We start from the raw sequence: 21466 nt of genomic DNA on the forward strand, positions 1-21466 counted from the left end.
TGCTAAGCAACTCAGTGAGACCCTGTCTCTAAATAAATCACAAAATAGGGCTGGGGATGTGGCTCAATGGTCAAGTGCCCCTGAGTTAAATCCCTGGTACCAAAAAAAAAAAAAAAAGTTGTAATTACACTTTTTTTTTTTAATATTTATTCTTAAGTTTTAGGTGGACACAATATCTTTATTTTACATTTACATGGAACCCAGTGCCTCATGCATGCCAGGCAAGCACTCTACAACCAAGCCACAATTCCATACTGCTTCACCTCATGAAAACTAAATGCACCACACTTGATATTAAAAAAAAAAAAAAAAGACACGCCTTTACTCACCTGTGAGAGGCTAAATAATTACCACTAATGTTTTAAAGACTGTTCTGATATTGATTTCAAAAATATAACACTGATTTATTTTGTTTAAATAAGACGTTTTGTTTTTTAATTTTCATTAACTTTATCAGCATATAGCAACTCTATGATAGTCTATTAAAAAAGAGAAGGAGGGGAGCTGGGGCTGTGGCTCAGCAGTAGAACACTTGCCTAGCCCGTGAGAGGCCCTGGGTTCGATCCTCAGCACCACATAAAAATAAATAAATAAAGATACTGTGTCCATCTACAACTAAAAAATAAATATTTAAAAAAAAGAGAGAGAGAGAAGGAGGGACTGGGGTTGAGGCTCAGTGGCCCAACACTTTCCCTAGCATGTGTGAGGCACTGGGTCTGAGCCTCAGCACCACATAAAAATAAATAAATAAAACAAAGATTGTGTCCATCTACAACTAAAAATTTAGAGAGAGAGAGAGAAGGAGGCTAGACTTAACAGTAGGTTACTTCTTCACACGTAGAAAAATGAATGTTAGAAATGGAAATGTGGGGCTGGGGCTGGGGCTCAGTGGTTGAGCTCCTGCCAGCATGTGTAAGGCACTAGGTTCGATTCTCAGCACCACATAAAAATAAATAAATAAATAAAAATAAAGGTTCATCCACAACTAATGAAAGAAAGAAAGAAATGGGAAAGTTGCGGGGGGAGGGGGGGGCTAAACATCTCTCTGTTATTCTGTCTTTTTATTTTAATATTTATTCTTTAGTTGTACACAATACCTTTATTTTATTTATTTTTATGTGGTGCTGAGGATCGAACCCAGGGCCTCGCACTTGCTAGACGAGTGCTCTACCGCTAAACCACAACCCCAGCCCTCTCTCAGTTATTCTCTAGCAAAACAAATACAAATCCCAAATCATTTCCTAACACCAACTCAGAGTTTGAGATCTGCTACATTTTGAATAATTGCCTACACATGGCCAATTTAAGCACAATCCCCAAATGTTTTTGATTTGGTAGACTGATTACAGTAAAAATTAAAAGAATAAAACCTACCAGTTTAATCAACAACCTTGGTTTGCAAGTCAGGTAAACTATCAAAGAAGGAATCAACCTTCTGAAATTCAATTTCACTACAATTTCTAAATTACTATACAATGAAATTAAAAATATTATTTCTCATGTGAAGTGATAAATTTATTCTGGGGCTACAGAACCACCAACCACCCATTTCCTAAATATTCAATTCTTCAATTCAACCCAAGAGGCATTGTGCATGGATATGAATAGTAAAGCTATCACTTCTACTACTACTACTACTACTACTACTACTACTACTACTACTACTACTACAGGAGGAAGGAAGGAGCTCAATCTTGGTCCATGAAAGATAACCTTTAAAAATTAATAACAAAAGATTACTTTTGAAGGGATATAAAGCTTTAGCACTCAAATAGCATCTTTTAATAGAAATTAAATTTGGGCAATTTATTTTGGAAGCTGAAGAAAAAAGACTACAGTTTCTGTAAGCCTATAATTAGAAAAAAAAAAAAAGAAAGAAAGGTACAGTAGTAGGGCCTTTCTCAAGTCAGTGATTTGAAAGACAGTTGGATAGACAGGGAAATGCAGAATAATCTATTAGCACATAACTCACAAAGGAAACTTCAGTGTCACATTTCCTTGGACTCAAAATACCAAAGAGACAGAACAAAACTACTTGCTGTTTTGCAGGTTACTTACCTTAGAAAAACAGATTCAAAACATTTTTAACCCTATCAGACTTGAAATGACTATAATATTGGGTAAAAACTAAGCAATCCTCAGAGTACATTCAGTTGACAAACTTTACAAGTGATAAATTTTCTAGATTTTTAAACTGATCAGCAAAAGTAGTAGAAAAAGTTTCCAAAATTTCTAAGAGGTCATCACATTTTCCAAGACATCCAAATACTTAATCCATCTCCCAATTTTTAAAACATACTAAATATAACTAAAACTGGTTAGACACAGAATATAAAAGCACTGCAGTATGGGGAGGGGTGGTTCCTCGGTATTTTCATTGAATAGTTCTGTAAGAATAATCAGCCTCTTGAAAGCAGCTGGAGAGTATCCACATAAGCAGCTGACTCTCTGCAGATGGCTCTGTACTTTTCCAAAGGGAAGTAAGCAAATTACTTGTGTATCAAGTCCATAGAATACACAGATCTGTTGTTCTAGCTCTGAGGTCTGATACAACAATTTAAAAATTTTTCAGATAAGGCTGGAAGTGTGGGAGAGTGAATGCTCAGCTATGTGAAAAGTCCTGGGGTCAACACCAAAAAAAAAAAAAAAATCAGATAGCTTAAGCAAAAATGAATGATTTCTTAAAAGATGTTTTCATAACAGAAGTTCAAAGGAGGAAATACATATAAGGGCACTCAAATACAGCTCCTTACTTAGCAACTCAATACCTAGCCAATAGGTACACTTCCTCAACTAATAATTATTTAGCTGGCAAACAAGTAATGAACAAGACATTAAATAAAAGACTTAAATTAAAGTAGTAATCATCAAATCAGAGGAACAGAGTTGGAAAAAAATTAAACCTAAAACAAAACATCAAGAACAAGTGGGCCTGTAGCCTATAAGCATGAAAATATTGCCAGGCATGATGGAGCACACCTGTAATCCCAGTGAGGCAGAAGGCTAAGGCAAGAGGATCATGAATTAGAGGCCAGCCTCAGAACTCAGCAAGAACCTCAGCTAGCGAGACCTTATTTCAAAATTTAAAAAGAACTGGGGAAATAATTCAGTGGTACAATCAGTGGTTCAATTTCTAGTATCCAGTACCAAAAAAAGGAAGAAAAGAAAATATAATCAACTGTAAACCCAACAATAATCATTGTTATTTAAAACATAAGACGGGCTGGGGATGTGGCTCAGGCGGTAGCGCGTTCGCCTGGCATGCGTGTGACCCGGGTTCGATCCTCAGCACCACATACACACAAAGATGTTGTGTCCGCCGAAAACTAAAAAATAAATATTAAAAAATTTCTCTCTCTCTTTAAAAAATAAATAAATAAATAAAACATAAGACAAAGAAATACGATGTTTCAGAAACTGGATTGTAAAATGTATGCCAACCAGCTTCTCATCAGCTGTTTCTAATGCTGTGTGTTAGAGCTTAGTTGTTCTCAGTTCCCTTCTTTATATAGTATAAGACAGTCCAAGAGACTGGGTGCTCTGAAATTCTTCTAATCTAAGTGACTTTCCTCTTAGGCCTTGGAAAAGCTATTCAACCTATTCTGGTAAATAATAATAAATAAATTCACAGGAAGTCTTGGGTATTAATGCACATACAACTATATTCTAAGCTCATAAACAGAAATCCAAACATCTTAGCATTGCATTCAAACCCCTTTTTGATCTCACTTCAACCTTCCTTTCCAGTTTCTATCACCACATTGACTACAAACAGAAACTTCAGGCCCCTAACTTGCCTAAGAACTTTTCACATCTTCCTCTCTTTGGTCACACAATTTCCTCAGCCTGTGAAATCCTTCCACTTTCTCTGCTACTGGAATTCTACTGTCTTTCAGTTACAGTTGAAAAGCCTCTATGACCTCTCTTCTCCACTAATACTCTAAGCACATTCACTTATTCCTTTAAATTCCCATTGTGCATTTCATTCACCTACGTTCCTTCATTTTGCTTTACATAAAGTAAATTGTTATTTGTACCTTCTCCACTGCAGTGTAAGCTGCTCAAAAGCAGGGACACTGACTCACAAGCCTAGCAGTACTTTCACATAGTTTGTGCTTAATTGTGAAACCAGATTGAACATGAGCTAGTAGTGGGCCAACATCAGGAAAAGTGATGCCTAAATCAATGTTTTTCAGACAGTGAATCACAACCTAACAAGTTGTGAGATTAATGTTATGGGCCACCATTCGCATTCAAAAAACAAAAACTAAACAAAACAACCAAATATTGAACAGACTAAAAAAATACCAGAATGCCTGATACCGTAAATACAGTTTTGGTGAAACTTGTTTGTTTCAGGTGGTTTGTTGTTGTTGCTGCAAATGTACTGGGTTGTAATCTCTTGCTGTGAGATGCAATTTTTGAAAAAATATTTTAAACTGCACAAACATTTTTTCCAAATGTGAGCTAGAATTGTACCACCCATAAATAGTCTCTTACTGAACTGCCTGACTGAAGCACAGAAAGCATCTATATGGCTGACAGCTGAGAAACAGAATAAACTTAACTGGCTCTTACCTAAACCACTACAATATCCTTTGTCAGTAATGCCATCATCTAATGAATGAACTCATCACAGTTCATGCTCAAAAAGCACTTTGCTGTGATCATAAATTATAAAGTGTTTGCTTGTCAATTAAGTCTCTTTGCTTATCTACAAGATCGTAAGAATTATTCCCAATGAGACTTATCTTTAAAAATAATTATCCTTTGAGAGCATGGTAACAAGCTCTAAACTGAAACAAACCAGGAAAGACAACTGTTCACAACAATTTATAAGACCCAGACAAATCTTTATGCTAGTAAAGAAAGATCTTTTCCTGGTTACTGCAATCTGTGGAAGTGATTTCTGAGGAAAGTGTAATGCTGTTTTCAAATCAGTATTATTTGTTTGCAACTTTAACTACACATGAAATTAGAAGTATTTTTGAAGTTACAATTATGATTGTCATGCTCTCTTCACTGACAATCAGTAAAGATACCAACAAATAAGGACAAAGAAGATTGCTTTGGTCCCCCATCTCTTATCCAATAACAACAGGAGATAAAGGGTAAATAAATATATAAGATTATTACATTTCACTATGGTAGAACCAAAGTTCAATTGCTATCCAAGTTTATAAGAATGTAACTGAATTTTAACAATTATAAATTAAGTAATAACAATCAAGAATAGTTGACTATTAATAGTCAATAGCTGAAAAATCAAAGAAATGGAAAATATTTAGAATGCAAAGACCTGCCTTTAATTCTGATTGCTACTCATTAGTGAAAAACTCAGTTTTCCTCCTACAAAGTGGGGTAATTTTACTCATATTCAGTCAGCAAGTATTTATTGGGAAATACCTTCTATATGCCACCAGACATTTGGCTAGAGGGTCAATAAATACAGAATGTTTGATAAAATACCTGCCCTCAAAGGAGTTTATAATTTCCCTCCCAGGGCTGTTGTGAAGTTCAAATGCAAAAACAATGCAAACAGTTAACACACTGTACACACTGCAGAGCAGAATAATGATTATGATTGTTTGTTCTACCTCTTAACAACCCACCTTTATTGCAAGAGCTTAGCAAGATCCAATAAGTAAAGTATACATAATCAGGTAGAATAGTTAGTACTTTTCTGATTTTCTACTTAGGCTGGAATTCAAAAGCCTAAAAAAAAAAAAATTTGTTAGCATATTCTTTCCTCATGACTCTCAACATAACCATAGTGATAAAATGAACTGAGAATGATGGTACCGCTAGTGTTGCTCTGGGCATGTGGCTCTGTATGTGGGTTGCATTCCCTAATCTGGCAAAGGAGTAAAAAATACAGATTTCTAGGTCTCATGCAAGACCTATTTAATCACAATTCTTAAAAGGTAAGCCTGAGAATCTATGCTTTCAACAAGAACACCCAAGTGATTCCTACATGCACAAAAACGAGAACTACTGCCATAAAATTTTCCTCTGATCAATAAAGCATTTCAAACACTATTACCAAAATCTACCTGGAAAATGTGAGCCAAATAAAATTCAGTTACAATTAAGAAAGCAGCTCTTGAGAAGTTACTTAGCAGTCAATGTTACATGAATCACACAACTTGTAAAAATACTTCTTGTGGCACCAATGTCGTATCTTTTTATTCAATGATGTTCAAATTTTCACACAAAACAAAGCAAAAAAGTTGACTCTCAATAAGAAAATTTATATAGGTACCCTAATTTAGCTTATGGTTTAATTTTAACAAGGGAAATCTGATGGGTGTATTATCTGAAAGCTATCGAGTAGGAAAACGTTTATTCTCTGATTAGTGTAAGTATATCATGGGATTTTGAATGCTAGCAAACCAACCATAGGGGTCCATGATTAAAGATCACACTATCCAAATACCAAAGAGACAAAAGAAACAGCCAAGAGACAAATCTAATCCCTCAAAAATCTAGGCAATCCCAAATCCAAATTCACAGCACACTAAAAGCTTCATAAAGGCATTCCTCAAGAAATCAAAAGCCCTTGGAATTACTTTAACCTTAAGAAAATTAACCTGAAGTCAATTACTTCACATACTATGTAATTAGCACAAAGACATTTATTTGGGGTCCATTTATTGAAAGCATCCTTCACACATTAGCCTCCAGGTACACACACATCAAAGGGAAAACACTCAGTGTATGTTACACCTGGAAAAATTACAAGGTGGAGACTAATGTTGCTAGTCAAGAAAACTTTCCATCTGTAGTAAAATTCAGAGCCCAGAGGGCTTCTTCATACTGCACTACCAAGTCCTGCAACATGAATCTCTCTGGAACCAGTTTTGATAGGAAAAAGGACTAAACCAGACTGACTCCAATAATAGTTTAATGATAGTTCCAAGATTCAGTGAAGACAGAACCTTGATAAGCAGATTCTAAAAGGATCACAGAGACTCAGCCTCTTACTTGTATCCAAACTTATATCCCCTTAAATCTCAGTCACTATTCTTTCATGCCTCTGTAAGTGTAATATATGGAAATTGGAATAAAACAAATTTGTACATAGAGGGAAAAGGTTTAAAATAGGCAAGTCTTAAACAGCAAAGTCCACCTACAACCTGACACACAATAATCTACAGAATGATAATCTACCTATCCCTAACTCAGACCCCACCTGGCACTTCATCAACATGGAAAATATTCCTGGGACAACAGAGAGGCTGACTTAAAGAAGAGGCAAATGAAAGTTCTAAAGAGTGTTGTCTAAAGAATGCTTATGGAAACTCAGCATCAATCAAATCCGATCAAAACAAGCTGCAGGTACAGAAAGAACAATGTCTTTTTGGTGGTTTATTTCCTCCTCTCACATGAAAACCTAAGGAAAAGATGCGGACAAAAAAGGAAAGAACAAACAAACAAGAAACCATATAGATGAGGTTTCAGAGATTTAACCCTTTGGTTAGTTTTGTGTTACAACTATCACTACCTCCCACTACAGTATCAGAGAAGTTCCAAATAATTTGGATATCAAAATATAGTGGGAAGGGTGAGAAACCAATTCCAGGAAGATTTCTGATCATCACAACCTTCCAGAGAAGATTGTCCTATCCCCCTGCCCTTTAAAGGAGACAAAGTTCTCCACTCATTACTAGGGATGTGCTAAAAAGCAATGTCTTTTCTCTAGAAGGAAAAGACTTCCTAGGTTCCTAGCTTGGAACCTAGAGCTGAGGCAAGTCCATCTACCTGTCCTACAGGATCATCTGGGGTCTCCCTTACAGCACCTAATTTATACCTGAGCTTTACTGCAGAAAGTATAATAAAGGAAAGAAGCCACCAACTTCGTTTGTGTGTGTGTGGGGGGGGGGGCGTGTTTATAATATATATATATATATATATATATATATATATATATATATGGCAGATCACCTTAGCTGTAATCACCTACAGAATTTTATTTAAGTTTGGTTCCTTTAGATCCTATAAAGAGTAAATAATTTAAAACTTTATAATAGATCTTGCTGGGGGCAGTGGCACACACCTATAATCCCTGTGGCTGAGGCAGGAGGATTGCGAGTTCAAAGCCAGCCTCAGCAAAAGCAAGGTGCTAAACAACTCAGTGAGACCCTGCCTCTAAATAAACTACAAAATAGGGCTGGAACATGGCTCTGTGGTTGAGTGCCCCTTGGTTCAATCCCTGATACCAAAAAAAAAAAAAAAAAAAAACTTTATAATAGATCTATAATTTTAAATACACTGTCTAAAAATAAACAGCTGGATCCAAAGGGAAAGGAAAATGACAATTCCAAGAGCTTCTATCAGAAGAAAACATTAACTACAGATTTTCAGTTATCTTAGAAATCAAAGGTCATTATTATATTCTATATATGAATGTCCTGCCCCTCCAAAAGACTAAGAATATATTTGCAGATTACTAGAAAATAGTATGTAGGACACTAATGAGAAAAGAAAGCATCTATTTATAGAAAGAACAAGAAAGGTATAATGTCTTCAAAGACATATTTTGGTGACCTATTCTTTTTGAGGTAAAAGAGATGAGGAAGAAAAAATGAGTAGATACTCTAGATTAAGACCATCAAGGGTAAGAGCAGAGGCACAAGATGAATAAGAAGGGACTCCTATATAAGACCAGACTCTGGCTGGCTGGCATTGTAGCTCAGCGGTACAGAGCTTGCCTAGCACATGTGAGGCACTGGGTTCAATCCTCAGCACCACATAAAAATGAAATAAAGATACTGTGTCCACCAAGAAAAAAAAAAAAAAAGACCAGACTCTTCAAGATACCATCTCTTTACAAACCTTGGGTAAACCTGCTATTTTAAAAGAGCAAAGACAGATAGTTGTGGAAATTACAATTAAAATGTTTTTTAAAAAATGAGAGACTTGTCAGCATGAAGCAAGACAATAAAAGTAAAAAAAAGAATATATAATATAGAGGCAGTAAGAAGAGAAGTACAGAATTGAAGATTGCTAGAGAGAACGGAGACAATGAGAACATAAACCTCTCCAAGTCAATCAGCAACCACGATATGAATTTTAATACCAAGTACAAAAATATGAATGTAACACCTAGATTAGGGCAGTGGAGGAAGTCTGCATAGAAACTGCAAGACAAGACAGCAATCTCTGAGCTTTAAGGGATGCAGTGGGGAACTAAGGATGAATGATGGGGGAGGGACTGCAGCAGGGGAAGAGGGTGGGTTGCAGCAGCAGAAAGGGCCTTAAAAAGAGAAGAAAGGGAGTACAACCTATAGGAGAGAAATGGGATAAAGTCAAGTATGGGATCCCAAGAGCATGGAATAGAAGAGAAAATGGAACTGGGCATGCACTAAAAACGTGCAGAAGTCAAGGACCCAAAAAGGGGTTGTAGTTTGGGGAAAGTAGAAGCTAGACAGCTCCACCATAAACCGTACTCAAAAGAAGTGTGAGTCTAGGGCAGCAGTGAAGATAGGAGGTCAGTACAGGGATGCACTCAGATGCAGTCAGGGTATAATACCAGAACTACGGAACCCCCAGTTCACCCCCACCAAAAAGCATGCAAGGGTCAGAAAAGAAGGTGTACTGTTGGGGTCATGAATACAAAAAGGAGGGGAAGAAAGGACAAGAGGTAAATGGGAAACACTGGGGGTGCTTAACCGTAAGGGAAAGGGTGACGGGGAAAGAAAAAGGAGTGGAGTAAGAGATGTTTCCGGAGGTGAAGTGGGAGCAGACCGAGAGGTCCTGCTTACTTGGTCTAGAGGGCAGAAGGGACAGTCCACAGGGACTGAGGGGAGTGGCGGGGAACAGGAAACTATGATGCTAAAGACAAGAACTTGAGGAAGACACGATCCTGGCTGGGTCAGAAAAGGGGATGCCGTTAGTAAGGAGCAGAAGACGTTCGTTAGGAAGCAGACCAGGCGCAGTGGGGAGCAAAGACGGCATGCCAAAGGGACGGAAAGCGGCCAAGGCATGGGGGCAGGGGTAGGAGCACTGGGGGCGCAAGGACGTGAACTGGAGGCGACAGACAGGAGTGTGGGAGTCGCAGAACCGGGAGAGGTGGGTCGACTCACACGGAGGGATCGGGCAGCGTAGGCCGGGGGAGGCGGGGGTCCCGAGACCCGGGCAGGGTTGGGAGAGGAGCGGCCCGAGGGTGACAGGGAGGAGGAGACGCGGGGACGGCGCGGGGCCCGGATACTCACACCTCCAGGATGCGGTCCCCCTTTCGCACCCCGGCCCGGTCGGCAGCCCCCCCGGGCAGCACGGCGCTCACATGCTGCAGCGGCGCGTACAGCTCCCCGTTGATGCTCCGCAGCTGCCCGCCCTCGCTCACTTGGCCCCGCACGTTGAAGCCGTAGCCGGACTCGGACTTGACGATGCGCACGACCCGCGGGCCGCCGCCTCCCCCGCTGCCGTTCCCGGCGCAGTGGAGCCCGGACCCGCCGCCGCCGCCGCCGCCGCCGCCGCCGTTCCTGTGAGGGGCTGAGGGGTGAATCCCTTCCCCGTCCTCGTCCGCCATCTTGCGAGCAATCGAGCCGTACCCCCGCCCCCCTACGCCTCCACTCCCTCCCAGCGCGCGCTCGCCCTCCTCAGCAGCCGCGCGACCCTCGGCGCGCGCGCCCGAACCACCGGCCGCGGGACCGAGACGGCCACGGAGCTGCCGGCGGGGTGAAGGGGAGCAGGGGGCGGGGGAAAGCGGAAGGTTGTGCACCGCGAGGCCTCACGGGAAATGTAGTTTCCGGCCGCGGGGGCGGGGCGAGGCTGGGCCCGGCCTGGGCGGAGCTCTAGGGCGCACGCTCGGGAGCAAGGCCTGCTGGGAGTTGTGGTTTCTCCCCTGGGGTCTGTGAGGAGATCCACGTGCTGCCTAGTGAGCCTCCAGCCTAACGCCGAGCCTGGCCAGGTTTTGGTCCGCTGGCTTAGGGCAAGGTTCTGTTTTTGTTTCGTCCTTTCATTTCATAGCCTCCAAAAACATTAATTGGCTAAGGTCGGAGCCCAGAGGAGAGACGTGGAGTTTGTGCGTGGCCTGCACGAGGACTGGAGTGGATCCCCAGCCCCGTGGGGGCGACGGGAGAAGGGACAAAAGGAAGAGAGAAAGAAAGAAACCCAACGGGGTTCGTAGTAGGTGATGTTTGTGATTCAACACGAACCTAACTTGCTTGGTAACTCGTGTTCGTTTTATTCCACGACCCAGAACCACCTTGTGAGACAGCTGGATCTGAATTCGTTTCCCTGTTTCACTCATGAGGAAACTGAAGCTCAGTGTCCAAGGAAACCGGATGTTGAGTAACCGGAAGCAAGGCCTAGCTGTGTTTGCACAACTGTCCGAACAGTGTAAGAGCTGCACCAACTAAACCAAAAACGTGGAAGGAAACAGCTCTAACTGGGTGTTAGAGCGGTCCAGTAATGACTTCAATTGTGCAATGGTTTTGAAGTTACCTTTATTTTAAATTCATTGTGTTTTCCCCAGCAGAACAATAGAATTCTTTACAAATGGTGGCAATTGGTGGCTTTGGCTGCCTACCAAAAGACAAACTTACAGATGTTGTGCAAAGTGCCTGGTGAAGAGAAGTAAAAAGAGTGAGAGTAAAAAATGGTGAAAATAAGCTTATTTAAGCCATTATTACTCCAGTCTGACAATTGATTTCATCCTACTGATAAGGTAAGTCTGTTTACTGTTTCATAGGTGTTGTGGAAGACACAAGATTTCTGGGTCAGAGACACAAGACCGTCTATTACTCAAGACCCAAGAAGCAAGGAGCTTCAGCATGTTTGTGTCAGTTCCTTTTGCCCTTCCCACCTCCTGAGTAACACATGCTTGAAACAAAGGGCCCAAATGAATACTGTGCCCTTAGTGGATTCACAACACAGCTAAGAAACACTGAACTTGAGGAAGCTGCCATTCTATAGGAAGCAGTAAGCCAACCTGTTCTTTGACCTAGAGGGAGATATTACTTTATCCCTCATGGTTGCTCATACAAATACATCCCCGCAACCCTGAAATATAACCCCAGTGAAGAACAGTCAGGACCTTGCATTTTTGGCATACCTAGGAAGATGAAGCATGAAGATTACAGTACTGGGCTGGGGTTGTGGCTCAGTGGTAGAGCACTTGACACGCTCGTGTGAGACACTGGGTTCAATCCTCAGCACCACATAAAAATAAATAAAATACAGGTGTTGTGTCCATCTACAGCTAGAAATATTTTTTAAAAAACAGTGGCTTAGGGATGCAGAGATAAGTAAGATGATATCTACAAACTCCATGAAAGGCACTAGTACGTGGTCAAACTAACAAAACACATATGCCTTGATCTGGCAGTTCCACTTCCAGGAGTTCATGCTAGTATTACACTTTCACAGGTGTAAAATGACTTTGTGTGTGTGTGTGTGTGTGTGTGAAGGGAAGTTGTTGCAGTACTGTTAGTTTCCAATGGTTTGTGAATTCAATCTAACAGTTACTGGTTAAATGATACATCCACAATGGAAAACTGAATCATTGTAAATAAAGAGTAAGGAAACTGTTTATGCACTGATGTGGAAAGATCTCATGGAGACTGTATATGGTTAAGGTAGAACAAGGTGCAGCTCAGACTAGAGCACATAATACCATCCTGTGTGAAAGAGGAAGCATGTATATATGTATATATTTAGAAATATCACAAGAAACTGATAACATTATGCTGCTGGGGAGGGAGACTAGACAGCTAGGGTGAAGACAAAGGTAGAAAGGAGACTTTTCACTTTATTCCTGTTTTGGTTTGGATCTGGAATGTACCCCCAAAACTCATGTATTGAAGTCTTGATTCCACTGCATCAGTATTTAGAGGTAGGGCTTTTAGGAAATCACTGCTCACATCCTGCGCTAGTGATGGGATCAGGGTCACTCCGCAATGAAAAGACCACACAAACACAGAAGTACATTTTGCAGGAATCAGGGATGGCTCTTCGACCTCGAGGGTCAAGCTCCCACGCTGGACAGCACTGGAAAAGGTCACGAGGAGCAAGAGAGAACACACCAGAAACCCTCTATTTATTAGGAAAAAGACACTCCTTAGAATATTCCACTCAAATAAGGAAAGGGATACAATTACAGAAAATGGGGGTGGTGGGGGGAATGCCCAAGCCCAAAGCTAAGGCACTTCCTTGCCCAACAAAGGTAAGACCCACTTGCTTCTCACAGCTTGCAATGCCAGTTCAGTACCCCCACTACTCAAGGTTGAGGGGGTGTGCCTAGCTCGTCTGCAGGGCAGCCCTGGCAGGAAGTGGTTGGATCATGAAAGCTTTAACCTTACCAATGGACTAATCCATTGATGAATTCATAGCTGAATGGACTTTTGGATGGTGGTGGAAGCTGTAGGAGGCGGGGCCTAGTTGAAGGGCATGGATCCCTGGAGTACTGTATCTTTTCTACAACCCCTTCTCTTTCTCTCCTCGCTGCCTCCCTGTGCTTTCTAGCTGCCATGAGGTTAACAGCTTTGCTCTGTCACTCCCTTCCACCACAATGCTCTGCCTCATCCCAGGCTCAGAAACAGTAGAGTCTGCTGACAGTAACCTGAAACTGTGGGCCAAAATAAATCTTTCCTCCTTTAAATTGTTTTTCTCAGGTATTTTGTCACAGCAATGAAAAGCTGATTAACACAATTCCTTTCTGTAACAGTTCTCTAACTTCTGCATTTTTAGTCATATGACTATGTTGCCCATCCAGAAAATAAGTAAAATATTAAGTAAGAATCAGATTGGCAGAAAGGGTGATCAGATCATCAAAAATAGAGAATAAGACACCATAATTATTTTTGAGAACTAACAATCTAGCAGAAGAAGCAGCAAAATACAAAATGATTACAATACAGAGGCATGCACAAGCTGCTAAAAGGGCACATAAGCAGGGACTCTCAAGCATCCAGAGGTTAAGGAGTTAAGGAAGATGTTTCATAAAATGGGAGAGCTTAGCTGAGTGATTAGAGAGGAGAAGAGATAGCAAGAGAGAAGAAGGGTGGTGGAAGGGCATTTTGGAAAGGGGAACAGCATGTTCAAGAGATTTAAAAGAATAATAGTAAGGGATAGGAAAAGCAGCAGAATACAACAGACACTAGTATGGCAGTATGTATAAATGTGGCTGTATATCCAATGTGATCCTGCAATCTGTACACGTGGTAAAAATAATAATTCATACCTCATTTGAATCAAATGTATGATATATGATATGTCAAGATCATTGTAATGTTTTAAGCAACCAATAAAAAAAAAAAAAGAATAATAGTGCAGTGTAAGAACATTCAGTCCAGTAGGATAAGAGCAGAGGCAACAGAGCAGGAAGTACGCTAGGGAGGTACGCAAGAGTTAGATCTGAGAAGGCTTCAGACACTGAATTCCATGCCCAGGAGTTTGAATTTCATGCCTAAGAATTCAGGGCCTCTGAGCCAGGCACAGTGACTCACGCCTGTAATCCCAGCAGCTCGGGAGGCTGAGGCAGGAGGATCATGAGTTCAAACCAGCCTCAGCAATTTAGCGAGGCACTAAGCAACTCAGTGAGACCTGTCTCTAAATAAAATACAAAAAAGGGCTCGGGGTGTGGCTCAGTGGTTGAGCACCCCTGAGTTCAATCCCCTCAGAATGTTTTTTCAGCAAAGCAGAAGTATCATCAGATTTGTGCTTCAGAAAGTTCACTTCAGGATATGAGGAGAATGAATTGAGATAGATCAGTTAAGAAGCAATTGCAAGGGCTGGGGATATAGCTCAGTGGTAGAGCACTTGCTTAGCATGTGCAGGGCTCTGGGTCCAATCCCCAAGGGTCACCAAAAAAAAAAGAAGAAGAAGAAGAAGCAATTGCAAGCTAGGTAGATTGCAAGCCTGTAATCCCATGGCTCAGGAGGCTGAGGCAGGAGGATCACAAGTTCAAAGCCAGCCTCAGCAACTTAGTGAGGCCCTAAAGCAACTCAATGAGACCCTGTCTCTTAAAAAAAAAAAAAAAAAAAAAAGGCTGGAGGATGTGGCTCAGTGGTTAAGCAACAAGGTTCGATCCCCAGTACTGGGGGGGGAAACCCTACAATTGTAGTGATTCAGGTGAAAATTAATAGGATTCCAATTAGGGCAGTGGAAATACAAGGAAGGAGACACCTGGGAGAGAAGGGACTTGGTGACTATTAGGATCTCAGTTGCAAGTGTGGCGGGGAAGGAAGGGTGTATGATTGATTCCCCAAGACAATGTATGAAAAAGAAGAGGTTGAGTGGAAGAAGATAATGAGTTTAGTTTCGGGCCTGGTGGATTTAAAGGCTCTGTGGAGATTCAAGAGGAATCATCCAGTAACTGTGGATGCATGAGTCTGGAGCTAGGGAAAGGAGTATGGGTCATGCACAGATTTGGGAGTCTTTGACTCTGGGTGGTGGCAGATGAGAGTACCAAGATAGGCATTGTAGTAAGATGAGAGGATGGGGCTGGGGATGTGGCTCAAGTGGTAGCGTGCTCGCCTGGCATGCGTGTGGCTCGGGTTCGATCCTCACCACCACATACAAATAAAGATGTTGTGTCCGCTGATAACTAAAAATAAAATAAAATAATTTAAAAAAAAAAAGATGAGAGGAGTGTCATGGCCAGGTTCCAGGGAATCTCCACCAACCTCCTCCCCCTAAGAGGAAGGAGATAGAGTGAAAGACTAAGAAAAACCAGAGAGCTGGGGGACCCAGAGAGAATGAGGTCCTGGATGTCAGCTTCATTGACATCCAGGACCTGGACCATATGCAGAGCACTTTCCAAGCAAGGGCTTGTTTCACCATGCATTAACAAACAGAAGTATTCACATGAAACTAGGCTCAGATAACCATCAGACCCAGTCACATTGCTAGTTAACAGGGTAACTGAACTTTGAACTCAGATGTTCTGACACCAAGGTCGGGGCACTCTTCACTATCTAGCTTCCTTTTGGTTAATTATGAAAAGGTTCCACCTGCCCTTTGTGACCTGCAGAATTAGCAGGTTTCTGTTCCCTTTTGTGTGGGAATTCTTAGGTGAGAATTCCACCTCTGAACTTTTGCTCACATGATCCTTGCATCCTAGATATTCTATCTTTTCTCTCTCTCTTCACTGGTGTGAATTCTACTCATTTTTCAAGCCCTACAGAAGTCCCTCCATTAAGCCTTCCATGAGGACTCCCGTTCACTCTGACATCTCTCTTCTAAATTCCTGAGGAAGATACACCTTCATGTGACCCCCTTTGAGCTCTTGTGTAATTCCCTCCCCTTGAGGGTAAATGGGACCTGTGACCTCTTCTAGGCAATAAAATATGGCAAAGGTGATGATGTGACCCTCCCATGATTATGTTACGGTATTTAACATTCCTCCCTAGCAGGCTAAGTGAGGAGGTTCTCCTGCAGGCCTTGAGAAAGTAGCTGCCCTCCTGAGAAGTGCCTTGGGGACACCACACTGTGGGGAACAGCAGAGACCTCCAGAAGCTGAGGGACAGCAAGAAAATGGGGCCTTCAGTCCTGTACTCTGAGGAAATTCTGCCAACAACCACATGAACTTGGAATAGGATCTTGAGCTCCAAAAAGAAACAGCCCAGCCACCACTTTGATTGCAGTGTGACCTGAGCAGAGGATCCAACAGAGTCCAGATTCCTGACACCGACTGAAACCACGAGACGAGGGATGCAGCTTGGTTTTGTTTGTTTGGAGTTTTTAAATTTTTATTTATTTTATTCATTTTAGTTGTTGAAGGACCTTTATTTTTTATTTATATGTGGTGCTGAGAATCAAACCCAGTGCCTCACACATTTGAGGCAAGTGCTCTACCACTGAGCCACAACCACAGCTCCTGCATCTTGTTTTGTGTTATTGAATAACAATTGTTGCAGGTTGTTACACAGCAATGGATAAATAATATACCTCCCATTGCATTTATGGTCAGCACTATTCAAGTTAGACCAGAATATAATGCCTAGATTTGCTTTACCTTTCCAATCTGAACATAAGCTTCCTGAAAACAAGGAACTGGTTACATATGATTTGTCATGCCCCCATAGTATATGAGAATGAGAGATGTTTATGGGATGTTAGTCCAGGAGCTGGTGCTGTGACACACACCTGTAATCCTAGCAGCTTGGGAAACTGAGGCAGGACAATTGTGGGTTCAAAGCCAACCTCATCAACTTAGGCCCTAAGAAATTCAGTGAGACCGTGTCTCTAAAGAAAATATTTAAAAAGAGCTGGGAATGTGGTTCAGTGATTAAGTGTCCCTAGGTTCAATTGCTGATACCAAAAACAAAGAATGTTAGTCCAGGAAAAGATTCAAAAGTGGCTGACCCCTGCTGCATAGGACCTTGGGGGGGACTCACACGACTAATGTGGAGAACACGGAACAGCATGCTTAGGACATAAGTATCATTAACAACACTGTAAGTCAGGCATGTGGTACACCTGTAATCCCAGTGACTCAGGAGGATGCGGCAAGAGGATCCCAAGTTTGAAGCCAGCCTCAGCAACTCAGCGAGATCCTGTCTGTCTGTAATCCCAGCATCAATCCCAGCGACTCAGAGGCTGAAACTGGAGGATTGTGAGTTCAAAGCCAGCCTCAGCAACTGCGAGGCACTAAGCAACTCAGTGAGACCCTGTCTCTAAATAAAATACAAAAAATAGGGCTGGGGATGTGGCTCAGTGGTCAAGAGCCCCTGAATTAAATCCCTAGTACCAAGTAAATAAAAAGGGCTGAGGATGTACCTTAGTCACAGAGCACCCCTGGCACCCAACACTGAAAAATAATAATAACACTAATGTCACCTCTAACCTCATTCCCTCTTTTTTTTTTCCCTAGTGAAGAAATAGCTTCCCCGATCGACCAACCAAAAAAGACCCAGCAAAGCATAGCAGCTTGTCAAAGGTCACAGAGCAGAACAGTGGTCAGAATTCAGCCCTGAGAAGACAGATGACTTAAAAGAGGCAAGGAAGCATTCCATTACCTGTGGCGTCACCGGGCGAGGAGAACAAAGGACCCTGCCCTCATTCCCTCCTCTTTCTTCACTACTTGTCTATACTTGCTCCACGAAGACCACATGATAAATTATATTTTTGGTAAATGGAGTAACTGACTCTCACAGGAAAACCTAGAGACGAGAAGGTTTACTAGTCAAGAATAGATTAGTTGCAAACGATAGAAATCAACTAAATCCTCAATTCAAACTAACTTAAGCGAAAAAGAGTATGTACATGTTCACAGAGCTAAGGAGGACACAAACCACCCCAAAACCTAACGGCAAAACCATCATTTTATGTTTACAGCCTCTGGGTCAGAAGTTCAGATAGGACTCAGTGGGGATGGTTGTCTCTGCTCTGTGAGCCTCTCTGAAGAACTCAGAGCCTCAGGGTGACCTGGCGACTGGAGTCTGATTTCATTTGGAAACACATATGGTGGCTGAGGCTGGCTGCTGGCTGGAACCTCTTCTCGGCCTGTGGTCTGCCCCCACCCATGGCTTCTCCACATGGCTACTCAGCTTCAAGCGCATGGCGAGGACCCAAGGAAGAAACCAGTAGTGCATGTGGCATCTTTATAACCTGACCTCAGAAGTCATATAGCATATGGTTTTGGCCCAAGTGGTCACAGAACGTGGCCTAGGTGCCAGGGCAGAGGACTTAACACCATCCTCCAGTGGAAGGAGCATTACAGCATGTGAAATGAGATATATCATGAGATGAGATGTATATTTTCCACTTTTGGGAAATAGAATCGTCCACACTGGGGTAATTCATAGCAAGTGCTGCAAGAACCAGGCCTTGGGGTTGGACACAGGGAGCTCAGGGAGACTTCTCTCTTTTCATCTGCCTCTCAGTTTTACTCATCTCTGTTTCTCTTATAGGAAAAAGAGCCACCACCCCCCTTATGTTTCTCAGCATATGTATAGTTTCCCAGAGAAGGACTTTGAATGGCCCTTACTTGATCAATTAAGGCCCTCCACTTGGATCAATTAACGGTACCTGAACAGCTCTGATTATCCACACCTGGATCACATGCTCAGGTCACATACCTACGAAGAAAGCTTATTGGGCAGACTGTAAAGAACAGCTAGTGCAATGAAGTGCACACCTGTAATCCCAGCAGCTCAGGAAGCTGAGGCAGGAGGATCACAAGTTCAAGACCAGTCGAGACATTTACTGAGGTTCTAAGCAACTTAGCAAAACCCTGACTCAAACTAAAAAGGGCTGAGAATGTAACTCAGTGGTAAGCACCCCTAGGTTCAATCCACGGTTACAAAAAAAAAAAAAATAGAATATAATAGAAACGAGCTAGAACAGTCTACCACAGGTTTAACTTCAGTAAGCCTCTCTGTCAGCTTGGGGTGCGACCATAATTAGGCTAGTTCTCTACCACCCTTCTGTTAGCTGTACTGTTTCCGAGTCTTACCTGATGATCATATCATGCACTATCTTCTACGTGGCCACACACCATGACTCTGAGATTTTTGGATTTCCCTTCAGAGGGAAAAGTTCCTGGACCTGACAGCCACCCTGGCCTGCTTTTCTCTACCATTCCCTCTCGCCACACCTGACTACCATGTTTCAAAGAGTCGACATTCCTAAGTAGTCACTTTTCACCATCCTTGTAGGCAGTTGTCACTCTGCTAGCTTCCCAGTAACTCCCCATTTGCCCCCCTCACAATCAAACTCAACTTTTCAAGGGCCCTTTATTCCCTGGAAATTACCTTCCAGAGCCAACAGTTGAGAAATAACACAATACATCAAGAGATCGCATGACCAAAAAAAAAAAAAAAAAAAAAAACAGGGTTTCTGAGTTGTCAGCATCATCCAGTGGAAAAGGGTATGAAATGTTGTGTCATCCACATTGGCTCCTATCTAGCTTTAATCCTTAACATGTCATTAGGATGCTTTGGATTGCAAATACAGAAAATTTAAAAATGGGTTTTTTTAAGATCTTATTCATTTATTTATCTATTTTTTTTTTTGGGGGGGGGGTGTTTTTTGTTTTTGTCTTTTTTGGAACGGGGGTAGAGCCCAGGGCTTTGTGAATCAAGGCAGATGCTTTTGCTACTGAGCTACATCCCAGCCCTCAAAAATGATTTTAAAAGGAAATGTATGGTCTCAAATAAGTAGCAGGACTAAAGGTGGTAAATTCCAGATCAGTTAACTCAACAGTTCATCCATGTAAAGGATTCATTCCTCCCATCTCCCATGTCTGCCACCTTCACTGTATCATCAGGACCGTTTCACTAATGCCTCTCATGGTGGCAAAATGGCTGCTGAGTTCCAGGCATCACCAACACACATGGCTACAATATTGAGAAGCAGGAAAAAGGAAGTTTCTTATTGAAGCTTGCCACAGTCCGGCTGGGCACAAATCACGAGCCACTGAAGCAGGAACAAACTTTATTTCTGAACTCCACCAGCACACTCCACACACACTCCCTGGGAACTCTCCCGAATACCACGAGGCTCCTCCAGGAACCACCAACCAGAAATCCCTCCTCCGGCATTTCCCCAATCAATTCAAACTCTTCAGGAATCCCCGTGAGAGCTCAACCGGAACTCAACGGGAACTCCGCGAGAACTTAAAAGTCATCATCTTAATGGCTTGCTGGCGTCACCTCTCAACCTCTACTTCTGGCAAAAATGCCATGCGTCATCCGGACTCGGCTGTGGCCCTCAACAGAAGCTCCTTTTTTTTTAAGTTGTTGATGGACCTTTATTTTATTTATTTTTATGTGGTGCTGAGGATCCAACCCAGCGCTTGGCACACGCTAGGCCAGCTCTCTACCATTGTGCCACAACCCCAGCCCTCCTTTTTGTTGTTGTTTTTCTAGTCCTGGGGATTGAACCCAGAGGCAGTTTACCACTGAGCTACATCCTCAACCCTTTTTATTTTTTTTTTTAATTTTGGGACAGGGTCTTACTAAATTGCTAAACCTGTCCTTGAACTTGTGTTCCTCCCATCTCAACTTCCTGAGTCGTTGGGATTATGGGCGTGTGCCACCATGCCCAGTGTTCTTGTGTTTGTTTGTAAAAGCAAGAAACTCCTCTCCATATCCTTGCATCAGCTTTCTTTCATGTCTCATGAGCAAAAGTGTATCACATGCTAATCCACTAACTCAGTCACTGGCAAAGGAGCCAAAGTTACTGTGGCTGACTCAAACTAAGAAAGACTTACTCCTGGGGCTAAGAGTCGACTCATCCCTGTGTGCCTCACTCGCCAGTGAATACCAGAACGATAATAAACTAGGGCTTTGCAAAACCAAAGGATGGGAGCTAGGAGGGAGAAGGCAGGATGCTTTTAGATAGGCAGCCAGTTGCATCTAATGCCCTTCCCCTTGGCTTCTCCAACCATGAACTAGAGATGATGGTACCTGCTTCATCTGTACATGGAGATATTTTAAAAAATGGGATTTTTCTGGACACTCATCAAAATAGTTTAGTTAAAAAGTAGTGAGAGAACTAGGTGCAGTGGCACACGCCT

At 42.1% G+C, this 21466-nt stretch overlaps 1 protein-coding gene and 1 long non-coding RNA gene across 3 annotated transcripts in view; one reads left to right on the top strand and one right to left on the bottom strand.

Annotated features, from left to right (window-relative positions):
- Snx27 (sorting nexin 27) overlaps window positions 1-10531 on the bottom strand; it is a 76696-nt gene extending 66165 nt beyond the window's left edge. For both annotated transcript variants that reach the window (XM_046421773.2, XM_046421774.2), the window contains exon 1: window positions 10215-10531. In XM_046421773.2, coding sequence (XP_046277729.1) covers window positions 10215-10531 — 317 coding nt within the window. The remainder of the gene's footprint in view (window positions 1-10214) is intronic.
- On the top strand, window positions 9821-19780 carry LOC131423306 (uncharacterized). Its single transcript, XR_009224667.1, has 3 exons — window positions 9821-10071; window positions 10328-11671; window positions 17819-19780. It is a non-coding gene; the product is annotated as an uncharacterized LOC131423306 (long non-coding RNA).
- The last annotated feature ends 1686 nt before the right edge of the window (window positions 19781-21466 follow it).

Source organism: Marmota monax, unplaced genomic scaffold (assembly GCF_021218885.2).
Source record: "Marmota monax isolate L192 unplaced genomic scaffold, Marmota_monax_Labrador192_F-V1.1 WCK01_AAM20220418_F8-fsc00108, whole genome shotgun sequence".
Classification (NCBI taxonomy): domain Eukaryota; kingdom Metazoa; phylum Chordata; class Mammalia; order Rodentia; family Sciuridae; genus Marmota; species Marmota monax.